The 27,491-nt window shown below is 41.8% G+C and overlaps 1 protein-coding gene across 4 annotated transcripts in view; it reads right to left on the bottom strand.

Annotated features, from left to right (window-relative positions):
• Nucleotides 1-255: 255 nt before the first annotated feature.
• The window catches only part of SRGAP2 (SLIT-ROBO Rho GTPase activating protein 2), a 157,341-nt gene continuing 130,105 nt past the window's right edge, over nucleotides 256-27,491 (bottom strand). For all 4 annotated transcript variants that reach the window (XM_073587243.1, XM_073587242.1, XM_073587244.1 and 1 more), the window contains 8 exons: nucleotides 25,199-25,333; nucleotides 20,836-20,941; nucleotides 18,470-18,688; nucleotides 16,987-17,066; nucleotides 16,446-16,497; nucleotides 9,104-9,253; nucleotides 6,206-6,524; nucleotides 256-3,724 (listed from right to left, as the gene is read on the bottom strand). In XM_073587243.1, the coding sequence (XP_073443344.1) occupies nucleotides 3,341-3,724; nucleotides 6,206-6,524; nucleotides 9,104-9,253; nucleotides 16,446-16,497; nucleotides 16,987-17,066; nucleotides 18,470-18,688; nucleotides 20,836-20,941; nucleotides 25,199-25,333 (1,445 nt within the window). In that variant the 3' untranslated portion in view covers nucleotides 256-3,340. The remainder of the gene's footprint in view (nucleotides 3,725-6,205; nucleotides 6,525-9,103; nucleotides 9,254-16,445; nucleotides 16,498-16,986; nucleotides 17,067-18,469; nucleotides 18,689-20,835; nucleotides 20,942-25,198; nucleotides 25,334-27,491) is intronic.

Genomic DNA, 27,491 nt, shown 5'->3' with positions numbered 1-27,491 from the left:
GCGTTTGCAGAAGCTGTTTCCACTAAACTCATTTTAGACCACCTCCTAAAAAAAAACTCAGTGTGCACCTATATCCTTTTAGTCTGCACATTTGCCAGGCCAATAATCCATATAACTGGTTGACACAAAGTATTACAAATCAACTCAATGAGGCTTCATTATTACAAAAAAAAATCCCAAAAAGGAGTTGTCCTTGTGCATTACTAGAATCCATCATAATGGGGTACCATGTGAAGGAGAACCCAACACACCTGCTATTTAAAAACACAATTTATTGAGGAGTCCCACATTAATTTCTCCTCCCTCCTTCTGGGATTTTGGAGAATACAAAGCACAAAAAATGAACATACATTATTCCAGTTGTGAAAATGCTGCTTATTTTTTTTTGTTTTCTCTAAAACATGTAGTTCAAAGGACAAAGAGACCACTTTTAATGACATTTTATACACGTGGTGTTACATATGTGATGTGTACTTTCGTCTAGACAGCATGAATATAACTGACACGGCTCCCAGAGAAACACTGTCCATAAACATATATTCTAGTATCAGTGGTCAAAGTGCCATAACGGAAAAACAAAACAAAAAAAAAACAAAAAAAAAAAAACAGTTGTACAGTGCCGGCTTATTGCAAGTGAGCACTGAATCAGGTCCGTGCTCAGTTCTCCTAAATGCACACACACACATACATATGCTGGTCTGATCTCCTTTACTGGCGGCACCATGGTAGAGCGTCATTTTGGCAACACCACCAGCTGCAACAAGAACAAGTGAGACTGCATTACACAGGAGAAGGATTTGCAACCCGTAAGTAATAAAAAGGAGATATTTTCTCTCTGGAAGAAGATAGGGATAGCACACACTCCGTCTTGCTACAATGAAAGGTCCATTCTAGGACTTCAAAAGTTCACCAGGATCCTCACCACACTTCATCTTCTTGGTAATGTAAAGACTTAAATGAGATACAAAAAGGCTACTGAATATGCCACAGGCATAAAAATTATCCCCCGGGATAAAACATTAATAAGTCCATGACGACACTTCACACAGATGAACTGCATGTTCTTGTATTGCTGCAAAATGCTCTGCTTCTTATGCCAATCGCAGACCTTGCCCCCGCTCTTTGGGCGCTACCCAGCAGGAATCGCATGCTTTGTACCATGCATGAAGGTAGATTAAATACTGTCAAGTTTCAGGTCAGCTGAAGCTCGCGCAGTCATTGCACGTTGAGAAGAAAGGCCTTGCTGCTCCAGTTGGCCCCAATTTTTCTTTGTAACAGGTTTTACTTATTGATGGATCCATTATTTGCTATACATTATTATTACCAGATCCTTACGATCTATGAAGACTATAAAAAATTATTAAGTACTAAAGCTGAAGATCAGCTACCCTTCTGTAGCTAGACCTTTGACAAGTTTCCGACGCAATTATTTTTTTTTTTTACTTTGGTCTTCAAAAAAACTCATTAACCAAGGATTTCCAAATGTTACATGATCTGGGCCTGTTGGCGCAGCAGTCATGGGATAGCTAACTGGAAGAAGTGATCATAGGGTATGTGCTCATAGATGGAAAAACCCACTGTGTATGACATGGTGGATGAGACTATGCAAAACCTTAGCCACTGGCTATACAGAGGATCCACAGCCTAAATTCATTACAGCTTCTGATTTAACCCTTTACAATGCAATGGGAGACATATCTAACTAATCCACAATGAAACATGTAATAAATCCACAATGGTTGTAGCCCTGGGAAAACATACCCTTATATAGTGTTTTATTAATCAATAAATACGGATTATCACGTTATTAGGGATAAATACTGAGCAGGTTATTGCCCATAGTTAATCAAAGGGACTTCATCTATTTTTTTTGTAAAATTACCATATACGAGATGGTACTAGTGTTGCACCACTCCATTGCTTTTTCCCAAGTCTTTAGTTTTCACTTGCCAGTTAGATAGCCTGGCACTATAGATTACTTGGCTGCATGATTATGTCAGCACTTTGGTTTTACATTATACAGACAGGTAGCTGGATTGGGTGTTCCTTACAGGAGGTCCATCGGCACAAATTGACTGTTCAAACGAAGCACATGCAACTGGTGCACCCTGTGTGTAGCCAAATGGTTGAGTGTACCTGTCAGGTTTCTATCTATCGATCTCCACCCTTTTCGGGCTCTGGTAAAGCCACAGATAACAATAAAGTAAGAGGAGGCAGAGATAAAACAACTAGTTGGGAAGGTACATTGAGCCATTTGACAACGCCAACGGTATTGTGAGTTCCTGTGCTGGGTTTGGTCATTTTGTGCTGACAAATTCCAAGTAATGAAACCTAGGGCACCAATTACTCAAATTCATATTAAGATCTCTCAATTTTAGATTACAATGGAATGTAAAAATGAAAAAAAAAAAAAAATTCTATAATTCTCCAAAAAAAAGGGAACACAAAATAACCAACCACCCATTCTACCATTATTCCTCTAATGGACACTTCTCTCTCCAAGTGCAAAGAAGACTAAGAATCAATATGAATAATCAGTGACATACTCCATATGCCATCCTTTCTTTACCAATGGTGCAGATTTATTATAACTGGGGTAAAGAACCACTTTCTAACCTACGGTACACAAAAAATAAAAGACTATTTACGATATATTTGGAAAAAAAAAAATCATAGATTCATTAATAACTTAATCAGAATTGCCATGGGAATGTCTTTTAAAATTGAAGCATTTCCCCTATACCAATGAATAATAAATTTGTATATTATGTACCCTCCAGAAGCACCTGTAACCCCTTCTTTTCTTACTGTGCCAATTTTGCTCTTCTCATGCAGGTACATGAAGAGCTTTTTGCTGCAAGCTTCCTAGATATGTGCCATGATGTATGCAACTTACACAATACTGCTAGTTACTAAGGGAATACATTAATCTCAAAGCATTCCATTGTTAAGACGGGATTTAGTGTTCAGTTTTAGTAACTCGTGAAATGCTTGTTTAGACATACAGTAGCCCTTTGTGAAAAAAGGAAGAACAACCAACCCGATCGACGTTGACAGAAGTGGATATTTCATTGAGACAGCTTAGAGTTCCCAGTAAATGAGCCACTAATTGTCAAGACTGGAACATATTGATCCCACATGAGACCAATGGAAATCAACAGACAAACAAAAGAAATTCCTGTTCCCGTTTGGTCCTGGACCCATTCATAGATTTCCTTTTTCAGCCTTTAGTTTAGGGATCTTACTTCCATCAGCTTGCACATTTTTCTCAAGAGAAGTCCCTATGTACACATTGTAGATTTCTAGAAGAATTCACAGTGGTGGCCCCAAGTCACCGGAATCACACCGGACAGGACTTGTCAGGGGGCTGTTGACCAGATGTTGATCCCACACCACCAGGGGCAGGGGGATTTGATTTGGGGAACAAAGCTGGTTTGGGACGTGTAGCAGGAGGCCTTGATGGGGGTAGACGTACGGATTTAGCTGTACGGAACGAACAAGGGATGTCACTGGCGGAACTAGAACTTCGCTGAAAACCTGGCTCTTGGTCCCTCAGGGCCTGGGCATGAAGAGGGCTAGAAGGCTCAGAATTAGGAGCAGCCACAGGTGAAGTCTTTAGGGGCTCTAGGGTGTCCAGCACCACATCCGGGGCATGTTTTGCACTGCTTTGGCGCTCAAGCTCCCGTAGCTCATTGAGCGCAGAGTTCATTGTTGCTTCAATGTCCTGAGAATAAAAAAAAAAAAAAAAAAAAGATTAAAATAATGAAATTAAACACATTCACATATGTTTATAGGAATATTAGATTTTACTTTTTATTTTGAGATTTTTTTTTAATTATTAAAAAAAAACTCAAAAACATTGAATTGATAAATTATTAGTACTTATTTTGTGAACCACAATGGTTCTAATCAACAAGCAGAACCACATGAGAATCTGTGGTAGAAGTCAGAGTTTCTTTAAATCGCACATCCACAATCTCTCAGATTAGGGAGACCTATCACCAAGTCTGTCGGTGCTCTTTTTATTTTGGGAAAAAAATGGGAAACCACAGACTGGTGATTTTACGAAATAACACTTAGCAAAAATGACAACACTCCATAAAGTTAGAATAAACCACCTGACTGTCTAGTAGAAATGGGGTCTGGTCTTCCAGGGTTATGTGATCTCAACCTGAAGAGCATCCTCCACAGCAAGTGATCACAACGTCTGGCAGTTTTAACTGAACAAGGGCTACCACATCATTCACCGAAGTGGTTACCGAACAGTAACATCATTAGTGATGTTTCCGATCGGTAACTGCTAATTAAAAGATGTGGCAGAGATGGTTTAGTGCAAAGAAACCTCGTGATACCACGTAATCTAATGCTTTGACAGTATCAAAGGGCTTCAGAGAGTTGTTGTATCACTCTCTACATGCCGGGATTTCACAACCCGTAGGGTCAAACCTGACTTTTGCTAAAAATTCAGGTCCCAGTGCCCTGCATATATGGAGTGTTCTGGGCAATTATTGCTAAGTGTTATTTATTAAAATCATCTGTCTGCACCCACCGTTTCTTATTATGAAAAGGGCAGCCATAGACCAGCGATAGGTACTCTCTAACCGTGTAGATTGAGCAGTCATTAGGGACATCCTCTAAGCAGTCAGACAGAAGAGTTGATATCACCTCTGTTGAGCCATCATTCACTCCCCCATAGTACGATCATAGGGTGCCAATGTGTTGTCATGGCAACCTGGGACTTAAAGGGTTTTTTCCACTAACAAATGACATTATATTTAATAGATCTTTAATGAAAAAGTAAGTTCTACGATTGGATGTGTTAAAAAATGTTCCTGTGCTGAGATAATCTTGCAAATGTGCCCCTGTTCTGTATAATGGCTGTGTTTGACAGTGCAGGAACATGGTCTGATCGTACTACAGCTCCTGGGCCGGGGAGGACGAATAAAAGAGTATACAGACACTACAGAACGGGATTGGAAATGCTGATTACCATGAGGTTACACATGTTTGAAACAAGCTGCAAATGCTTTACCTCATATAAAGGATCAGCTGTGATGCCTGGCGGTCCTGTCTGTATACTGTTTTGTTTCCACCCCTGCCCAGGAGCTGGGTCACATTTATAAGATTATGTCAGCACAGGAACATTTTTTTTTTAATACATCCAATTGTGGAACTAATTTTTATGCCAAGATCTCATAATTAAAATGTATTTGGTTAGTGGGAAAACTCCTTAAATGAAGGCCTTCTTGCAGAGTTACCAGCTTGACTTTTTATTTTTTCTGGAGAGCTTATACAAAAATCACGGACATACAATATTTTCAATGCACATTTTACAAAACCACAATATATTATTATGAGTAATACATGTCTACAGTCCATAATTCTTCTAAGAGGACATTAGCTGCATTCAGTGAAAAATGTGAAATGGTGATAGTTAGTCAAAAATCCTTACATAAAGACCCTCACATTTTTTTTTTTATGGACAGGTCAAAAAATTGCCCCATTATTTTTAAGGACTGTCCAGGAATTTCTGGAAGGTTGTCAAACCTGCCCCCTTGTCTTCCATGTAAGCACTGTTGTGCCGTAATTGTACTGGACCCCAGAATGAAGTCAACATGTCATTTTTACCACACAGTAAATGTTGCGACACAAAAAACAAACAAAAAAAAACAATGGTGAAGTTGCGGTTTTTCTCCATTCCAGCCTAGAATTTTTTATCCATACATATATGTATGCACATATTTATATACACAGACACATTCATATTTTTTAATTATATATTGCACATACATATGTATGTATTTTCTATTGTATGTATGTATGCATGTGTTTTCTGTTGTATGTATGCATTTTCTGTTGTATGTATTTTCTATTGTATATATGGAAAAAAATGCATAGCTCTTAGAAGATGCGTTAAAATTGAGATCACATTCCATTACAAATCCTAATATTTTAATAAGAATTTCCTACATTATGGGTCGAGCTCCGGCATAAAAAAAAAAAAAATGAATGGATGAAAAAAATTAATTAATCTGTGTGCAAGTGATAAAACTATGGACTAAGACTATTTATCGTAATTTAGTCAAGCACAAAATGGGTTTTAAGAACTGGTTAGGTCACCGTATGTTGTGCAACCAGCCTGCATTCTTCATTCTGGATTACCATTACTGGGAACAAAGAGTGGAGATGGAACAATGATAGTAACCTGAGCAATAACTTCAGGGTCCAGCGGGCGGTGATTATTGAAGCTTTTAGACCTGCCGGCGGCCATTGCTTTGCGTATTTGAGGACTGTCCATCCTGTTCTTAAGAGATGAGTGTCGGCTGATGCTGCTGACTGTGCCGTGTCCACTGATAGAGCAGCGGTCTGGAGCTTCTCTGGAGAACGTCTGGCTCATGACAGGCTGAGATGTTGGCCGGACATTCACTCCCGGCGATGCTGGTTCTGAAGTGTCAGAGCTGGAGACACTGTCACTCTGTCTAAACGGTCTCCGGATACTGCCAGATTCTGGCCTTTTTCGCTGCCTGAAAAGAAGGAACATTTTTTTTTTAGTAAAACCCATAACAGAACACTGTCTATAACCCATGTAGAACCTGCTCCAATGTCACTGTTCTGATACGGAGCCACATTATGTGATATATTCCGGAAATATATTAGCAGCAGCAATCCCAAATATACCATTCCATTGGCACCGCACCCTTTACAAGTGGTGGCGATCACAACACTGTAGGGCATGATCAGAAAAAGGGAACAGATTACGATAGCCTATTTAGTAAAGGGGAATGTGACATGAAAAAACTGACTTTTTGTTTAAATTAGGTTTCATTAAATGTTTTTTTTTCAATGTAATTTTTTCATTGGTCACTAAGCCTAATAGTAGACTCATACTTCTTGTTCTGCACACAAGACTTTTCAGCAGTCTCATTATCATCACAAGCAAGATGACAATGAAAGGTCACATCCTTATATTCAGGCAACAAAATGTTCACCACTCCCTTTACAAGTAGGAATCCAATATTAGACCTGATGCTCAGTGTGCAGAGTATAGAAGCCCCCCATTTGACTTTTGAACACTACATAGGTAGACTTACTGCACCCAACAACTTACTTGCCTCTTCCCCAATTACTAATTACTCCTCTTTTCTATTTTTGGAAATCGATTTTGGTGATCCTGCTATAGATGTATACTTCTTTTCCCCATGTTACATTTCCTTTTACTCTGTAACCATTTCACCTACCAATTTCCTACAGTTTCACTGATGTTCTTGTCTCCATAAGTGCCCCAGTAGTTTGATCGACAGCTGCCTCTGCACACATGCACTGCAGAACCGGCCGTCCCGGGATGTGCTTACAGCCGTGGTTCACAGCGTTTTGTACGGTGACTAATTGTTCCGACCATGCCTGTTTGACCGAAAGATGGCATCTCCCTGGAGGCATAAAATTCATATTCTCCCAGGAGCCGGGCTTTCAGAACGGCGGCCGGGCACCTTTCCAATGCTATTAACCTGCACATTTACTCTGTATGTGCAGGCAAAGTGCATTTACCAACTTGACATGTTGCCTTTAATATGTGTTTTAGACACTTTTTGCTTCTTTGTTGACGTTTCTGTAAAGTGCACCTTGTTTGAGATATGTCAATTTTAGCACTAGGTAACCTAAACAATAGGTGGTGTAAAATTAGACAAAAGGATCTAAAGATGCGCTGTTACACAATTTTAGCCAATGTGATATATTTGATGCATTTTAAAACAGTCTAGTCTAAATTTAAACTAAATATTAGACAGGGTTTGTAAATCTCCAAGTTGTCATCTCTACTAAACTACACGGAAGTGCACAAATAACAGAACCATACAGTGCTCAAATAATTACAGGGCAATACAATGCCCACATAATATCGTCACACAGTGCCCTAATACTGTCACCATACACTGCCTACATAGCAGTGCTAAATACTGTTCAGGCAACATGGCTCAGGCTCTGGGAGGTACAGTAGGTAGACTGGAAGGTCCTGAGGAAGGTGGTGGAGGCCATTGGGGAGTTTACCCCCTTCAACCACCTCCCATGAAAGATTCATTTACAAAATAAAATGTACTGTAAACTGCGCCAATGTTCTGCTCAATCAGATTTTCCCCAGGTCCATATTATTCTTAGACGATCCTCATTTGTAAATGGAGCCGTGGAGATCTTTCTATATACCAATGTGTCTCCAGATTAGTAGGTCGCTGTAAAGTGTGCCTTTCTCGGTGTGTGTAGAAATGCGATTCTAGCCAATAAACATTTATTATTTTATGACCAGCTGTATGTAAGAAATATGGATTCCTCACGCAAGTTACAAATGTGAAGCATTTCAAACATCTAAAACAAATCAAAGTGTCTGGGTATGGTGGCTGAAAAGAATTTTCTGCATATTTGGAAAGTTTGCTGGAATGCAATGAATACGTACATTACAAAGATACAGATATCACCCGAAATTAAAGATATTATGTGATAGCTGGGACTACCTCAATGTCTTCTACAGCCAGCGATTGGCCACAGAGGTCACATATTCATGATGACATATCATCACTAAAAGCCAAAATACGCAGACCACCGGGGACCCGTGAAACCATCACACTTTACCAGTAGGAGATCATAGTCCCATAGTAGTTACATAGTTAACACGGTTAACAAAAAGAAAACGGCCATCAAGTGATGGGAAAGGATAAATGGCAGGGGCACATGCACACCAACAATGCATGATCGGATCTGCCCCAGAACAGCTAACCTTTCCCTGCTAATCCCAATTGTCGATTCATTGGCCTAAATATTCAGAAAATAACTTTAGATCGGAGATTATTACTCAAGTTTTTCATTTTATACAGTCTAAACATTGGTGGGGGGGGGGGGGGGGGGAATCTGGACAACTCCTTTAAAAATCAAAATATGATTGCATAAAGCTTCCATGTTCCCTCTAGTAATCAGACATCAATGCGAAATCATAAGCAAAGACCATAACAGTAAGATCCCAGAATAAAAAGACATTTCTCCAGCTATATACCATTTACTACTATTATAATGACATCAATGGTTCAAGGATATTAATGCTCTTATTATCAGCCCTTACTTGTTTATATTCGCCAGGTAAATGTCAGCCACGTGGCTCCCTGTGGGGCAACTGAGACTTGCTCTAGCTGTGACCTTTTCCTCCACCAATGGCTCCGAACTCTGCTCTGGGTCTGATCGGGGACTGGATCTCTCACTAGGGGGGTCATCACTGTGGAGAGTAATTACAGAGGTGTTTTTAAATGGCAGCATTAATTAGCAATAAATATGTAGTTCTTAGGAAACATGCAGCACAGGACAGCTCAATACATTTCATGTCAGTGAATGAGTTCATATCGATATAATATAATATTTTTGGGGATTATAATCTAAATTGAATGGTTTTAATGTGTGTGTGTGTGTGTGTGTGTGTGTGTGTGTGTGTGTGTGTGTGTGTGTGTGTGTATACATACACACACACACATACTTATCGGTAATTCGGCTTCTAGGAACCTTCCACGACAGCTACATCGGAGGATGTCTCCCCGCCCTAATAGGGGACAGGAACAGGAATAGGTTAAATACCCCTCCCTTTCCTGCAACCACCAGTGTTTTCCTGGACGCCAGTATGAATAGTTACCACCAAAGTGCAGGAATCATCCAATAAGAATATCAGATAGGGAGAGAAATTAGTGCTGTCGTGTAAGGTTTCTAGAAACCGAATTACCGGTAAGTCTAATTCTATTTTCTTTAGTCACCTTCCACGACAGCTACATCGGAGTAATACCAACAGCTAATTTCTCTAGGGGGGGAATCTCGGCCTGCAGCACTCCACTGCCAAATGTTAAATCCCCATTGAAATTTAGCCTGTAACGCCTGGTGAACGTGTGGATGGACGACCAGGGGCAGTTCTGCATATCCGCTCTGACGAAGCATTCCCCTTTTTTGCTCATGATGTTGCTATCGCATGGGTAGAATGTGCCCTCAGTGAGGCGGGTGGAGCCAGCTTCTGTGATGCGCAAGTCAGGCAGATTGTGTGATCCAATTCGCGATCGGGTTCTTTGACGCCTTCTTGCCTTATTTCGTCCTGAGAACTGGATGAACAAACTCTGGTGAATCCGCTAGGCTTCACTCTATTGTCGGTAGACAGGACCACTCTGCAAATGTCAAGAGTGTGGAAGGTCTCTTCCTTAGGGTTGGAAGAGCTTGGGCCGAATGAGGACAGTACAATGTCCTGATCCCTATGAAATTTTGAGTAGAAAGGCGTGATCTAATCTCAAGATAATCTGTAATGATTGCAAGGTAAGCTTCTTGAATTGACAGGGCCTGCAATTTTCCTATACATCTAGCCGCAGTAATTGCGACTAAGTGGACGGTTATAGGGTTAGGTTTCCATGGTCAAGGAATCTCAGGTTTGAGCATGGTGTTGAGATCCCAAGGAGGCCCCTGACTGCGGAGTATAGGACGAATCCCGGCTGCCGAGGCCATAAACCGTAGGATCCAGCAATGGCTGGCCAGGTGAAGATTAAAAAAAAAAAAAAGGTGCTAAGAGCTGATATTTATACCATTAGTGTGCTGGGGATAAGGCTCTGTTCCAGACCTTCTGTAAACGTCTAGGGTCTGTGCTGCACTGAGATGGAAGGGATCAGTGGTGCCTGGAGAGCCTTTCCCAGACCTTGGCATAGATGGCCTTGGTTATTGGTTTTTGGCATTCCTGAAGGGTTTGGATTACCCTATCCGACAGCCATTTGGCTCTTAGGAATTCGGCCTCAATAACCATGCTGCCAGGTTCTCTTTGCCTACATCCGGGTGTAGCAGAGGACCTTGGTGAAGGAGGTCGCCCTTTTTGGGGCAGAAGCCAGGACCTTCCTGGGCCATGGCAGGTAGGGCACTGTACCACTTCTTCCAGGCCACAGCGGGGCGATTAGTATTTTGGGAACTCTGTCCGTCTGGATTTCCTGAGATGTTTTCTTTTTTTTTTTTTCCCGCATCGGTATGGGTGGGCAGGTATATGAGAGGTTGGAATCCCACCATTGGGTGAAGGGCACCTATTCCTTGTACTCCGTCCATGTGATTGAGGGAGACGAATACCCCTGTCTTCGCATTTTACCTGTTGACGACTAGGTCCACCTCCGCCCCATCTTGAGGCTAGGGACACGAATACCGTCTGGTCCAGGCGCCACTCCTCCGGATGAATGTCTTCTCGACTGAGGAAATCTGCCTGGGTGTTGTCTGATCCTTTCAGACGCCCTGACCAGGAGAAGATCCTTGCTGCTATTGCCTTCAGGCCGGCGTACTTCGTACCCCCTTGGCTGGAGATAGGCCACTGTGGTCATGTCGTCCGAGTAGATGCAGATGTGGCAATTTTGGATTAGCGATGATGACGTCTTTTAGCGCTTTCCCTACCGCCTTCAGTTCTCTCAGATTTGAGGAACTGGTGCTGATGCTCGGCAGCCATCGCCTCTGAAAATAGAATCTCTCTACTACTGCGCCCCAGCCTCGTTGGCTGGCATCTGAGCGGAGTGTTTTCAGGGGAAGCTGAATCCGGCTGACTCCCTTCTGAAGATTTCGGTAGTTCAACCACCACCTCAGGGCCGGTTTAACCAACCAGGGAGGGGGAATCCTTCAGGACAATGGAATTTGTAGCCACATAGGCCAGGCGGATCCTGGAATGTAAAAGCATGTGGCTTTGTGGGCCTGAGTCCAAGAAACCGCCTGGGTGCATGTGGTCCGAGATCCTAGAGCATACATTCACTCTGAGGGTCAGTCGCTAGTCCTGAACTAGGTCGACCTGACAAACCATAGATATGAAGGATGTATTTCCCCTTGAGTCCGAGAGAACTCCCAGAAGCTTCCTTCTCGTGGAGGGATAGACCAGGTTCGGTATCCAACCCAGGGATCTTAATATCCCGAGGTCTTTCCTACGTCCATCTTCTGACATGAGATAGATTGTATAGAGAAGAGGAAGTTGTCCAGATATGGGATAAGGCCTATCCCCTGGCGCCGGATGAAAATCACTGCTTCCGCCATGATCTTCGAGAGATACGTGGTCGGATGGATTGGCACATGGTAATATGCACCCTTCAGCTCTACCGTTGCCATTACCTAGCTCTGTCCGATGAGCGGGACTGCCCCTGATTGACTCCATTTTGAATTGCCTGTACCGGACCGATTCGTTTAATGGCTTCAGGTTTATGATGATTCGGTTCTCTGATGGCTTCCTCAGCAGGAAGGGACGTGCGTAATGGCCGAATCCTTCTCCCGCTTTGGCGCCCACGCGTTCTACCGGAGCAGATCTTTGGTAAGGAGCCCTGAAGGTGTGTAGGCTGTAGGGAGGTTACCCATAAGCATTACGGGGAAGGACTCTCGAACCCAATTTTTAGTCCATCTCATATGGTACGATGGACCCACTGATTTGTGAAGATGGACTGCCAGCGGGTGAAAAAGAGCGAGAGACTACCTCCAACTGGGCGTCATTGCTTATCTGGGGTCTGTTGATGTTAGGGACAAGGATGTTCCTGCCCTTGCCCCCCTATACTCCTCCTGAGTATGTTAACAGGACCAGGGATTCCCAGGCAGTCTCTCATACCGGTACTGGCCCAGCCTCAAGCTGCTTAGTGGCTGTGATCTGATGAGGGCATGCAAATTCAGCTTAGATTAGCTGTTGACAGAGGTTTGGTCACGGGAGGGACGAAAAATCTGTCTCCTAGGATTTCTATGTTTCGGAAGAGAGCCTTTTGTCTGAAGCTGTGTCCAGGATGTTATCCAGGACAGGCTTGAACCCATAGTGGCCCTGGAAGGGGATGGCGCACCATTTGGAGATAAGTCGCCTCCCTTAGGATTTTAACCAGGGCACTTCTCTATAGGAGTTAGAAAGGACAGCCGCTTTTGCGGCTACCTGGACCTGGTGAGAGCAGTCACGCTCAGCCTAGAAGAGTCGGAGCATTAAAGAATTACCCGAGACCTGTTCCTGGTCCCCGCCTGGTCTCAAGTTGTTTAGCGACCGCCAGCGGAAGCATCGGCTAGGAACCTTGTTGCTTTCCTCAGTAGGGGTAGGGCGTCGGGTATCTTTCCCCCTAAGGTGTCCTGAGTCTGTGCGTAATCACAGAGACAGGGCATGTGAAAGCCATATTAGCTTCTATCAGATTTGTAGAGGTGTCCCAGGACTTCCTTGATAAGCTCTCAAATATATATATATTTTTCCTCGATCCATTGGATCTTTGAGCTGGGAGGAGCCCTCAAAGGGACAGGCTTTTTATACAGTCATATGTTAAAGTTTGGGCACCCCTATTAATGTTAACCTTTTTTCTTTATAACAATTTTGGATTTTGCAACAGCTATTTCAGTTTCATATATCTAATAACTGATGGACTCAGTTATATTTCTGGATTCAAATGAGGTTTATTGTACTAACAGAAAATGTGCAATCTGCATTTTAACAAAATTTGACAGGTGCAAAAGTATGGGCACCCTTATCATTTTCTTGATTTGAACACTCCTAACTACTTTTTACTGACTTCCTGAAGCACTAAATTGGTTTTGTAACCTCATTGAGCTTTGAACTTCATAGCCAGGTGTATCAAATCATGAGAAAAGGTATTTAAGGTGGCCACTTGCAAGTAGTTCTCCTATTTGATTCTCCTATGAAGAGTGGCATCATGGGCTCCTCAAAACAACTCTCAAATGATCTGAAAACAAAGATTATTCAACATAGCTTTTCAGGGGAAGGATACAAAAAGTTGTCTCAGAGATTTAACCTGTCAGTTTCCACTGTGAGGAACACAGGTACAGTTCTTGTTAAGCCCAGAAGTGGCAGGCCAAGAAAAATATCAGAAAGGCAGAGAAGAAGAATGGTGAGAACAGTCAAGGACAATCCACAGACCACCTCCAAAGACCTGCAGCATCATCTTGTTGCAGATGGTGTCACTGTGAATCGGTCAACAATACAGCGCACTTTGCACAAGGAGAAGCTGCATGGGAGAGTGATGCGAAAGAAGCCGTTTCTGCAAGCACACCAAAAACAGAGTCGCCTGAGGTATGCAAAAGCACATTTGGACAAGCCAGTTACATTTTGGAAGAAGGTCCTGTGGACTGATGAAACAAAGATTGAGTTGTTTGGTCATACAAAAAGGCGTTATGCATGGAGGCTAAAAAACACAGCATTCCAAGAAAAACACTTGCTACCCACAGTAAAATTTGGTGGAGGTTCCATCATGCTTTGGGGCTGTGTGGCCAATGCCGGCACCGGGAATCTTGTTAAAGTTGAGGGTCGCATGGATTCAACTCAGTATCAGCAGATTCTTGACAATAATGTGCAAGAATCAGTGACGAAGTTGAAGTTACGCAGGGGATGGATATTTCAGCAAGACAATGATCCAAAACACCGCTCCAAATCTACTCAGGCATTCATGCAGAGGAACAATTACAATGTTCTGGAATGGCCATCCCAGTCCCCAGACCTGAATATCATTGAACATCTGTGGGATGATTTGAAGCGGGCTGTCCATGCTCGGCGACCATCAAACTTAACTGAACTGGAATTGTTTTGTAAACAGGAATGGTCACAAATACCTTCATCCAGGATCCAGGAACTCATTAATAGCTACAGGAAGTGACTAGAGGCTGTTATTTTTGCAAAAGGAGGATCTACGAAATATTAGTCACTTTTATGTTGAGGTGCCCATACTTTTGCACCGGTCAAATTTTGTTAAAATGCAGATTGCACATTTTCTGTTAGTACAATAAACCTCATTTGAATCCAGAAATATAACTGAGTCCATCAGTTATTAGATATATGAAACTGAAATAGCTGTTGCAAAAAACAAAATTGTTATAAAGAAAAAAGGTTAACATTAATAGGGGTGCCCAAACTTTAACATATGACTGTATATGGAGGCATCCTTTTATGGAGGATCAGATTCTGTACATTCCTGTGCACAGGACACCTTCCTCGTCCTGTACCATGTATTTAACTTCTTCCTCCTCCACCCCTATGGTGCTCTTAACCAGACTGATTAGCTCACCCACATTCTCGGAACCAAGTGATATTTCTTGTTCCCTGGTTTTAGGGGTGGACGTGGAAGAGGAACCCTCAATCTCCCGAGCGTCCTCTGAATCCGAGGACTGAATTTCGTCTGAGTCTGATTCTATTAGAGCTTTCTTCCTCCTCCTAGAGGGAGGCGGTCTGGGAGAAGGGAGCCATGGAGGAGTGAACCTCCTGTATTATGAGGGATTTGATGCTATCCGGGAGAGGCGCGAAGGACCTCTCCGTACAGGACGGGCAGAGCTTTCCCCGTATGTCGAGGCAGTCTGGCAGCACACACTTTACACTTGTGGCTGGTTCTCATAGGGTCAGAGACCTTTTATCCCCATATTAGAGTTAATGAGAGATATGCTACGCCATTTTAGTAAATAATGCTGGATAGTCAGAGCCGACGCCTGCTACTTACAGTAGGAGGGGGTACGCTGGGCTCTACCGACACAGAGAGAGAGGGCTTGTCACCGTCCATGCCGTCTACAGTCAGTGTCAGACAGGTGTCTTACCTGGTGATCTCCTCACCCGGACCTTGAAAGATCGAGGGTCCAGCGTTGTTTGTGCACTTCCTCCTCCCTTTGGCCCAATGGGGGGAACCACATGAGGACGCCCCAGAATGTGACCGCCGGTCCCAGGAGCAACGCGCCCCCGGCGCGCGCTCCACCGTGGAACGCATAGGGACAGACCGGAAGTGACGCGTGCCCCTAAGCGACGCGCACCCCAGTGGAAAGCCCAGTAACGCACGAAGTGGAAGAACGCCACCCCCGGCTAGCGTGAGCCCCCGGGAACTGGCAGCACGGAGGAGGAGGAAGCCGGGGAGCTATCTGGAGGACCCCGGCGCGCACATCACCGCCTCGCTTTACCCCGTAGGAGGCGCAGGAGAGGCGGGAGAGACCCAAGTCCCACCATGCAGGCGGAGACGGGAGCAGCCACCGGAGGAGAGCAAGGCCCCCGACCTCGGCTGCCCGGCATCTGACAGGTATCCCAGCTGATACTGGGAGTGGGGTGCTCCCGATTGCCGGCCACGGCAGCACCATCGTAGACCTCTTCATGCCCCATAGGGGACAGGAAAACACTGGTGGTTGCAGGAAGGGGAGGGGTATTTAACCTCTTCCAGTTCCTGTCCCCTATTAGGGCGGGGAAGACATCCTCCAATGTAGCTGTCGTGGAAGGCGACTAGAGATATATATATATATATATATATATATATATATATATATATATATATATACACATACATATACACACACACACATACATACATACACATCTATATAACATACTGTATATCTATCTATCCATCTATACACACATACATACACACATATTATACAGACACACACACACGTACATGGAAATCACACACATCAATATAGACAGGAGCACATACCTTCCACTTGCTGGTATCCGCCTGCTGTATGCAATGCTGTTTGGATGTGATCCTGTATGAAGGACAAGACACGCTAAATTATTTATAATAATGAATAATTAGGGTGTAAAAGGCACGCACGTCTAAGCAAGGCTGGCAAACACCGTATCAGACTGGGCATTGCCAGATCTGATTATTAACGGACATTATTATATCTGGTAAAGTAAGAAACAAAATTAAATAAAAATGTAACATGGCTTTCTCACAGATTCAGATGTGGCTGATTACTTCTTGGTGTAGGATAAATTATGCTACCAACTTTTACTACTCTGAGAAAACAGGTTTGATTTTAGTTTTAACCTCCACACCCTTTCCATTGCCAATTCCTCCCAAACCAGTTTCTTCACAGATGCCGCACTTCTGAAGAAGGGAGTTTTGCAGAGGTTATCAGCACCCAGAGATATTTGGGAAGAAAACAACCAACCAAGACTGGGTCCCCTGTCTAGAAGGGTCCCAAAGGAGTCAGATGAGCTCTCTAGGTTATGTGTGCCCATGTACTTACCATCTTCTGTGCTGTGCATCTCCGATGTCATATCCAAACCGGAGTCTTCAGTGGAGATAGGTTCACTGTGCGAACTCTCACTAAAGATAAAAAGCAGGCACATGCCATTACTAGAAGGACCTGACGATTGCGCCCCTCTATTCCTGAGATATGGCCTTGTCTACCCTCATGTAAATTTAGGCCCCTAGTCATCAAGATTAGATTCTTTTTAGCCAACTAGGAGTTATCATCGAGAAGACTAATACAGAACAGTTGAAGACCACACCCCCTTGGCTAGAGATAAAAATAGATTTATATGCAGAGAATAAAAGGCCATATCTCAGGAATGGAGAGTCACATGAGCAATAGAAAACATTCAGAAAACAGCAGCATTTATAACATGTAAAAAGAAGATATTTATGGGAAGTGATGGGTCCTTATTTCACCCCTTCCAGATATCGCAATTTTCCATTTTTTTACACTTTCAAATTTTCCTCCCCTTCGTCAAAGAGGTAGAACTTTTTTTATTGATCCGTTGTCATAGACATATAAAGTCTTGTTTTTTTTAAGGAACAAGGTGTCGTTTTGAATTACACAGTTCATTTTAACATGCAACAGACTGGAAAATGGGAAAAAATAAAAAAAATAAATGCAATTCAGAAAGTGTGTTTTTGGGGTTCCATTTGTACAGCAATCATTGTGTTGAAAACAAATGACCTGGCAATAGGATTCTCCATGTTAGTACAATTACTGCAATACACACTTGTGGAATAGCATTTCTGGGAAATTTGTATAGGAAAAAAAATAAAACAATGTGTGCCATCATTGACCCACAATGTTTTTATTTTTCGTCGATGGAGCTCAGAGAGCTTGTCTTTTGCGTGACACACTGACATTGAGGCTTTCATATATTTTTACCGCATTTGTTTGCGAAATTGTGGTGACTGAAAAATCATAATACTGAAGTTTCATTTTTTTTCCTCGTTATGGGGTCTACCATATTGTTCAATTAATTTTATATTTTGATAGACTGTACTTTTACGGACACAGCGTTACCACATGTATTTTTTTTTTTTTTTTATTAATGGGAGAAAGGGAATAGGGTTCAAATTCTTACTTTTTAAATTTTTTTCATATTTCAAAAACTTTTTTTTTGTTATTAATATTATTTTACTTTTTAGCCCCATCAGTGGACTTGAATGTGTGATTGTTTATACTACATACTGCAATTTTACAGTATTGCAGTATATAGTGAAATCTTGGTTCTACTATGAAACCCAGCTTGTGACTGAACTTCAAATGAGGACTCAAGTCACAGATATGGGGGCATTCAGTAGGCCCCCCGACTGCCATGGTAATACATTGGTTCTCAGCAATTGCGTTGTGCGGGGGGAGCTAGATCAAGAGCTCCCTACCGATCAATGGCAACTCGACAATGACAACCTTACACCGTACAGGAAATAATAGTCTAAAAACTATAAAAATGACAATTTTGATATCGTACCAGTCTTCACCACTGCCGGCCATATAAACTGGTCCATCCAGCTCACGTTGGCCAGGGAAGATACTCTCATGATGCATGATGATGGTCTTGATAAATTCATTGACATGCGACTGGCAAGAAACTTGGTCCACATTGTCAGGTACACATACCAGTGTAGGACCGAAGCAGATGGCAAGATTATAGGGGTCCATCATGTTATCATCACTGAACTGAGAAAGACTGGGTGCAAAAGACAAAACAGAAGAAACAGATCAATGAATGAAAATAGGACAATAATAAACCACAAGTATATGGTGAAACACTGGTTAGTGTAATGTTAGGTCTTGTCTGAGGAGGACAATCCCATTCCCTAGCCCGCATTAATGCATATGGACAAACCCCTATTGGTCAGAGAATAAAGCCAGTGCAAATCGTGGACTTCCTTGTTGGCGTCATTGCAAAGCAGCCAGCCAGCTTACACGACATAAAAATACCAGATATGTCGCAGGAAACTCAACTAAATTACTACAATTCTATTCACCCTGCCCAGATTAAAAGCCAGGGTATACATTGGAAGGAGTGAAATATTTTATCTTCCCTTGTCTCATTCTGTTTACATTGTAGAGGGATGTGAATTGCCTATAGCCGGCTGTCTTTGCTACTAGAGGTAGAGGAGGTCATACAGTTACACAAACAACGAAACAATGTGAAGAACGTTAACATCCCAAGTTTTTCTTATCATCATTTTTCCAGGAGCCCTCTTTTAGAGTTGCGAAAATTTTAATTTAGCCATTTCTTAGAGACATGCAGTTTCTAAGGAATTTGGATGAGAACCATTAATGTCAAAATTGAAATTATTTCTTTTTTATAGGTACCGATATTATAAAAGAATTGTAAAGTCTGTGAAAAATTAGGAAACTTTGTAATTTACTTTCTACTTAAATCCTGAGCGTTCACATTTGGTGATGTGACCTTTAGCTCAGCAGTTCTCGCTAAAGTCAGTCCAAAGCACAGAGGTTTCCTATTTGTGTTTTGAATGGAATGTAGTGGGAATCAGGTATGAGCTCTGCGGAGTGCGCTGAATGGTGATGTTATGTAGGTGTGGTCATCTCAACCTGTGAGTGACTGGGGATGTGCACGCAGGGCAAGGCCAAGTTCACACGACTGTATAAAAACTCAGATGATTTTGCTCTCACTTTCCATCCGTGTGCAGTCTGTATGTAATCAGCTCTTAACAGCAGTAGTTATTAATAATTTACAAGACCATTTACTGTGTCTTATGTTAAAGAATTGCAATATATCTGTATAAAATGTACGCTATATGTCTGGCATCCACTTTTTTGTGCCCAGAGTCCTTGTGTTGTCCATTTTTTAAGGATAGCGCTTGAACTAAAAATACGGTTGCGTGAGTGAGACTTTAGGGTGAGGCGAGAACATAGATGCAGTGCAGGCTCTACACAGAATAAGTAATCTTATCAAATAATGACTTTGGTCAAAGAGGATGATGAGAGCGACCCAGAGTACTAGATTAAATTAGAATAAATTACCACTTTATATGACTCATTGCTTCTCTACCATACACTGAGCTGCTGTTGTGCTAGTAGCACATGTATCATTATTAACAGCAAAAGAGTGTCAGGATAGAACATGCTAGGTGAAGTCAGAGGAACGTTAGGAACTATTTATTCATCTTCAGATTGTATAGCCAGATTTTTTTTGCACCCGGATAATTCCTTTAAAAATCCATTAAAGGACTGTCACCCAGCTACCCTGGATTCCAGAATACAAATGTGATACATATAGCTTGTTAGGAAGGGCGTATCAGTACTGATATGGATAGACTTGCCATTAAAGGAATTGTTCAAACCCCCCAACACCTTCTTTTATTTTTAAGACAACACTAGTGATCTATTTAATTAGTATTACAGGAGTTTGGGCGACTTCTTGAATGACAATCATCATAAGAGGTGTAATGTAATTTGGGTATCTACTTCAATATTGGTGGTGTGTATTCTGATTCTACCATAAAAGCTCGTATATATGCTAAATAGTTGTTGACCTAACAATCGAGAGCCATCACTCCAGATTTCCCATATACAAGGCTAGCAGTGGTTTATCTTTACACAGATCAACAGGATGGAGTGTTGAAATTCAACAAGCTGGTTCCCTGTCTCCTTGGTCCTCAGCCAAGAAAGTGACGGGAGGCTCATAGATAGATGGATAGATAAAGATCTTTACAAAGCAGTAAATTTAGGCAAACGATAGAAATCTCAGTGTAAAACCATGTCCTTTTTCTATAAATAGGAAACGCCACTTTTCCCACACTTCCATGACATCATTAGCCAACGTACCGTGGTTAATATACGCGCTGGTCATGAAACACTTACTGATTGAGGAAGGCAAAAAGGTATCTCATAAGGACAAGCGTGGGAGAATGGAGGCAGAGTAGAACTTTGCGTATGTGAGAGGCTCGCTCCTGCATGTTGTCCAGAGCTGCAAAGCATAAACCCATCATTAAGTCACTGTATTTTCTATGGGATTATGAACAATGATTACTGAAAAGGTTAACTGCACCCAGAAACAGATAGGTTGTCACATGGGAGAAACATGGTGATGCATCTCCACATCAAGGGACTTCCTCTATTATAAAGCAAGATGACGATACGCTCCCACTTCAATAAGCTTCCTGGCTCAGAGAGTCATCACTTGGCATGCTTTCTTCCCAGCGTCCCTCCCCCATCCGCAAATACATCATTCCTATTAGGTCATTTTAGTTCTCGAGGGAAATGACCTGTAGAACCCATTAATAGAAAAATGTATATTAACTCTTTTACTATATTTCATTGTTTCCTTTTCTTAATAGCCAAGTGGATTAAAAAATAAAAAAGCTGTGTGCGTTTACAAGCATCTTCCAGCCTGAAGTGAAAAACATTTTATCCACTATATAATAAAAAGTTCCACAAACTTTATTAAAAAAAAAATAAAAATAGTACAATACATATATTTTAGGCAGGTGTGGAAAAAATGCTGCAGAGTAAGAATATTTAAAAAAAAAATAAAAATAAAAAAAGTGTTAATAGTTTTATAAATTTGCAAAATGCAAAAGGAATGAACAAAAGAGAAATGTACATCAAGTTAATATTTGATGTGACCACTCTTTCCCTTCAAATCAACATCATAGCACCAATTCTCCTATCACACTTGTAACAGTTTTTGAAAGAACTCGGCAGGAAGCCTTTTCCAAACATCTTGGGAGAACTAACCATAGATCTGGATATAGGCTTGCGCAAATCCTTCTGTCCCTTCATGTAATCCCAGACAGACTTGATGATGTTGAGAGGTCAGGGCTCTGTGGGGGCCACATCATCACTTCCAGGATTCCCTTTTCTGGCTTATGGTGAAGACAGTTCTTAATAACATGATCTGCAAGTTTGGGGTTGCTGTCCTGCTGCAGAATAAATGAGGAACCAATCAGATGCCTCCGTGATGAATTGCATGATGGATAAGTATCTGTATTTCACAGCATTAAAAACAGGAAATGGGCAACATTTAGGACCACAGACACAGTGATCCACCAAGGAAACTTTGTGCAGCAGAGGAAAGACGCATCATGCCTACTTCATTTGAAATTGGAAGATGGTGTCCAGCAGTGCCATCAGTTCAGGCCTGGCTGCAACCAGTGAGACCCAGCTACACCCATTTATTGTTCAAGAAAGTCTGGCCAGAAGCGGTCTTCATGGAAAAAAGGCTAAGTCACTCAACTATGCACAAAAACATAGGAACTAGCGTGCAGAAAAAAATTCAGCAGGTGCTCTGGACTGACGATTCAAAATGTGTGTTAGTAGAAGGAGATTCTTTTGTCGAAGGGTTGGAGAGTGGTACAACAGGTAAACGTGAAGCATGGAGGAGAGGTACCTGGCAATTTTGAGGCTGAATTTCATCAAATGAAGTAGGGGATTTGGTCAGTATTAATGATGTCCACAATACTAAGAAATACAGGCAGATAGTTATCCATCACCCAATACCATCAGAGAGGTGTTTGATTGCCTCCAAATTTATTCTGCTGCAAGACAGCACCCAAACATACATCAAATGTCATTAAGAACGATCTGCAATGTAAAAAAAGAACAAGGAGTCCTGGAAGTGATGATATGATCCCCACAGAACCCTGATATCAAGAACATTGAGTCTGTGTAGGATTACATGAAGAGACATTACATGAATGATTTGCCAGAGTCTACATCAACAGAAGACCTGAGGTTAGTTCTCCAAGATGTTTGAAACAAGCTTCCTGCCGAGCTCCTTCAAAAACTGTGTGCAAGTGTATCAAACAGAACTGATGTTTTGATGCTGCTTTGAAGGCAAGGTGGTCACATTAAGGTGAATCTGTCAGTAGGATCAATCCTCCTAAGGCCGTTTATATGGGCATGTAGGTCATAGAAAGTTGATTAAAATGATACCTTGATATCTCCGATCTGATGTGTTATACCAGAGTAATCCACACTTTTCTTAGGGCTTATTCACATGTCATTATTTGATCAGAATTTGTATGCCAAACAGGTGTGGAATTTACAGACAAAACTTATAATTGAAGCATTTACACCTGTTCTAGATTTTGGAGACACTTCTGGTTTTGACATACATATACTGATTGTCCAGACACAGAGCTGCATGTGAATTAGTCACCAGAGCTTATTTTAAATGAAAGGTGGCGTTACCAGTGTGAAACATGTAATGACTGACAGCTTGCTCTCATGACCTACATGTCTCACGCAATATAAGATATATAAGAAAAAATAGCGAACAAAAAGTCCAATACAAAAATTTACAAAAATAATTTTATTGAAAAAGATCGAAGGTACAGGACACAGTAAGATCAGAGTCAGTAATGACCATAAAAAGTACATGGGCAAAAAATAGGGCACACCAAAGGTCTATGGACACCGGGATATATAATTATAACAATACATTACAAATTTTCAAAGTCCTACATATATCCTATAGAACAGCCAGTCATGGTATGTACATAAGGTGTATAGGTATCGCTACCCCTAATAGACCCCACCATTACACACAATATGTGCAAAATATATTACAAAAAGCACAAAATAAATTGCTGCATAATATTACCTCTCTGACTGGTCAGTAATAGGGGTCTGCCCGGGTATACCCTCCCCAACGCACGTTTCGGCCGAAACCCAGACCCCTATTACTGACCAGTCAGAGAGGTAATATTATGCAGCAATTCATTTTGTGCTTTTTGTAATATATTTTGCACATATTGTGTGTAGTGGTGGGGTCTATTATTAAGGGTAGCGATACCTATACACCTTATGTATATACCATGACTGGCTGTTCTATAGGATATATGTAGGACTTTGAAAATTTGTAATGTATTGTTATAATTATATATCCCGGTGTCCATACACCTTTGGTGTACCCTATTTTTTGCCCATGTACTTTTTATGGTCATTACTGACTCTAATCTTACTGTGTCCTGTGCCTTCGATCTTTTTCAATAAAATTACTTTTGTATTTTTGTTCGCTATTTTTTCTTATATTTAAGTATTGCGATAGTCCTATTATGTCCACTTACACACCCATTTTTTTAGTACTATGTAGTTACATATTTATTATACTGGTATAAATGGGGTTTTCTTCTATGAAACTATTATGCTGTATGTCTCACGCAAGTAATGTCCTCTTTAATTTAAAATAAGCTCTGGAGGATTCTCATGCAGATCTGTTTCCGGCTCATAGATCTTAACAAAAACATGAATTTCTCTGGAATAAAACAAGGGACTGCAGATATCAAGGTATCATTTTATTCAACTTTCTATGATCTACATGCCCACATAGATGGCTTAGGAGGGGTAATCCTACAGACACTTTCTCTTTAAATAGCTATTTGGTTTAGTATTCTCTTTTGTTAATTCATTTTGTATTTTGTTAATTGATAAAAATAAACCAATCAACACTTCTATTTTTGAAAGTATTCCAATTTTTCCAATGCTCAGGAAGTGCTTTTATACACCTGGATCACTTAAAATTGCTGTTTAATTCAGATGCAAACAAGGTTTAAATCAGGTAGCAACATGTTGCATTAGTAAAAGTGTGGCTGACAATCTTTCAGAAAACAGCATGACCATATAAACAGTTTAGAGAGTGGATCGTTTTGATAAATTAACTTTAATGCCATACACAGTAGATAAAAGTACACTGATGGCGGAACAACTCAAATATGAACAAACCATATGGTGATCGAGCATTCCACCGGTAATGGGGCATTTCATATGTTCAAACTGGCCACACGTGTGCAAGTGATACCAGCGGAATAGGTTGAACATACACTTTGTGTGACCTCAGTCTTAGGGTCCCGTTTCACATAGCGACGCACCAGCAATCCCGACAACGATGCAACCTGGTAAGTATCGCTGGTGTGTTGTCACACAGCAGCTATTCTGAACGATTCCTGCCTGCATCCCTGAGTTCTGCGTCGCCAACGAGGTCGCTCGTCGGCGTCAAACACAGCGATGCATGCTGGCCAGCGGGACGCTGACGATGAAAAAATGGCCCAAGACATTTTAGCACGATCAGCGATATCCAGCGGAGGGGGCCGGTTGCTGCTATGTGTCACATGTAACGATCTCGCTATGTGAGATGGGGCCTTTACATCCTGAGTTGAGATAACTACTTTATTAGAAAAATTAGAGAAATTCAATGAAACAAACAAGATATGTGGGTCCTTACAAACACAGCTTAAGAGGTCATGGAAGATTTCTTTAGGAAAAAGAGGTGTTGACAGTCCACGAAAGTAAAGTTTGAGAACCCCGGCCACAGAGTCCAGATCATGGTCATTTTGATCTTCTTCTAGAGGATCCTCTCCTGTCATAAAATATTAAGAGATTAGAGGAACGGCAGGTAGGTTCCTCATACAGCAAACATGTACAATATGACCTACTGCAATTTGAGTAAGTTCTGCCCCTTCAGTTGGGCAGATTAATAATTTTAGAATCAAACTCTGCTTCTCTGTTACCTAGACAAAACATAAAGGAAAGGAATGCAACAACTGAAAATATCAACACTCATGTCCTGCAGCTACAAAAGGGTTCAGAGTAAATTACTAGGAAAACTCAAACCAACAAGATTATCTATTGCTTTTTTAATTTTGTTTTGTTTGCCTAATCTAGTTAAAAAGGATTTTCTGCTACAGTTCACTTCCGCATCAGGAAGTGAGCGGCGCTGATCGCCTTCACTTCCGCGTCAGGAAGTGAGCGGCGCTGATCGCCTTCACTTCCGCGTCAGGAAGTGAGCGGCGCTGATCGCCTTCACTTCCGCGTCAGGAAGTGAGCGGCGCTGATCCCCTTTACTTCCGCGTCAGGAAGTGAGCGGCGCTGATCCCCTTCACTTCCGCGTCAGGAAGTGAGCGGCGCTGATCACCTTCACTTCCGCGTCAGGAAGTGAGCGGCGCTGATCACCTTCACTTCCGCGTCAGGAAGTGAGCGGCGCTGATCACCTTCACTTCCGCGTCAGGAAGTGAGCGGCGCTGATCACCTTCACTTCCGCGTCAGGAAGTGAGCGGCGCTGATCACCTTCACTTCCGCGTCAGGAAGTGAGCGGCGCTGATCACCTTCACTTCCGCGTCAGGAAGTGAGCGGCGCTGATCACCTTCACTTCCGCATCAGGAAGTGAGCGGCGCTGATCACCTTCACTTCCGCATCAGGAAGTGAGCAGCGCTGATCACCTTCACTTCCGCATCAGGAAGTGAGCAGCGCTGATCACCTTCACTTCCGCATCAGGAAGTGAGCAGCGCTGATCACCTTCACTTCCGCATCAGGAAGTGAGCAGCGCTTATCACCTTCACTTCCGCATCAGGAAGTGAGCAGCGCTGATCACCTTCACTTCCGCATCAGGAAGTGAGCAGCGCTGATCACCTTCACTTCCGCATCAGGAAGTGAGCAGCGCTGATAACGTTCACTTCCGCATCAGGAAGTGAGCAGCGCTGATCACGTTCACTTCCGCATCAGGAAGTGAGCAGCGCTGATCACGTTCACTTCCACATCAGGTGATGAGCGGCACGGAGGACGTTCACTTCCGAATCAGGAGGTGTGCAGCGCTGATCACCTTCACTTCCGCATCAGGAGGTGAGTGGCACGGATCACATACACTTCCGCATCAGGAGAACAATTCATAACTTATTCTGAAATAAAATTTAGATGCAGAGAATCAATATTGTGACCCAAAAAATGTGTGCATTTTTTTTCTCCTACAAATACTCCTTGCTTGCTTACACAAACTCTGCTGCCACAGCCCACAAGTTTTAATTTACTTAAACTACCGTATTTAATACAATACAAAATGAAAAACGTTAATTTGAATAGTTCATTTGTCTGGAATGTGTGACAGATTAACAAAAATTGAGCAATTTAAGGAATTTGGGTGCTGTATAGTTTTGCAACATCATTTCACAATACACATTACTCAATTTAAAATATAGATGTGACTCCGGTAAAACTGTCATTTTTTTTTTCCTATATACGGTGTTGATCAATTTATTAATGTTGTTATCACAACTGGCGCCCTATTTTATGTTCCTTTACAACGACATGTCTGCAGCCTCCCGCATAAAAAGATTAGGTACTTAATTACTGCATGCATTTATACAGTGAACTCAGTAGTTCAAGTGTATTTTTTGGGCGGCTGCAGTCAGTTTGTGAACCAGTAAAAATTTTCCAAATTTCTACATAAATTTGACCAAAAATTAAATCAGATTTTTTACACAATTTATATAAGCAGATAAAAAGAACAAAATAAAAAATCAAGTCAAATATTATATCATGTCTGTGAGCAATAAAAGTATGTGATCCTTTGCTTTAAGTACCTGGCGTGATCACCTTTTGTAGAGATAACTGAATATCTCCAGTAATTGTTGATTAGTCCTGCACATTGGCTTGGAGGATTTTAGCCCATTCTTAAAAAACAGCTTGATCTCTGTTATGTTAGTTGGTTCTCTCCAATGAACAGGTTCTTCCACAACATTTAT

Source organism: Dendrobates tinctorius, unplaced genomic scaffold (genome assembly GCF_039654945.1).
Source record: "Dendrobates tinctorius isolate UK_male_01 unplaced genomic scaffold, ASM3965494v1 ptg000098l, whole genome shotgun sequence".
In the NCBI taxonomy this organism is placed as follows: domain Eukaryota; kingdom Metazoa; phylum Chordata; class Amphibia; order Anura; family Dendrobatidae; genus Dendrobates; species Dendrobates tinctorius.
This window is presented reverse-complemented; position numbering and strand designations above follow the sequence as displayed.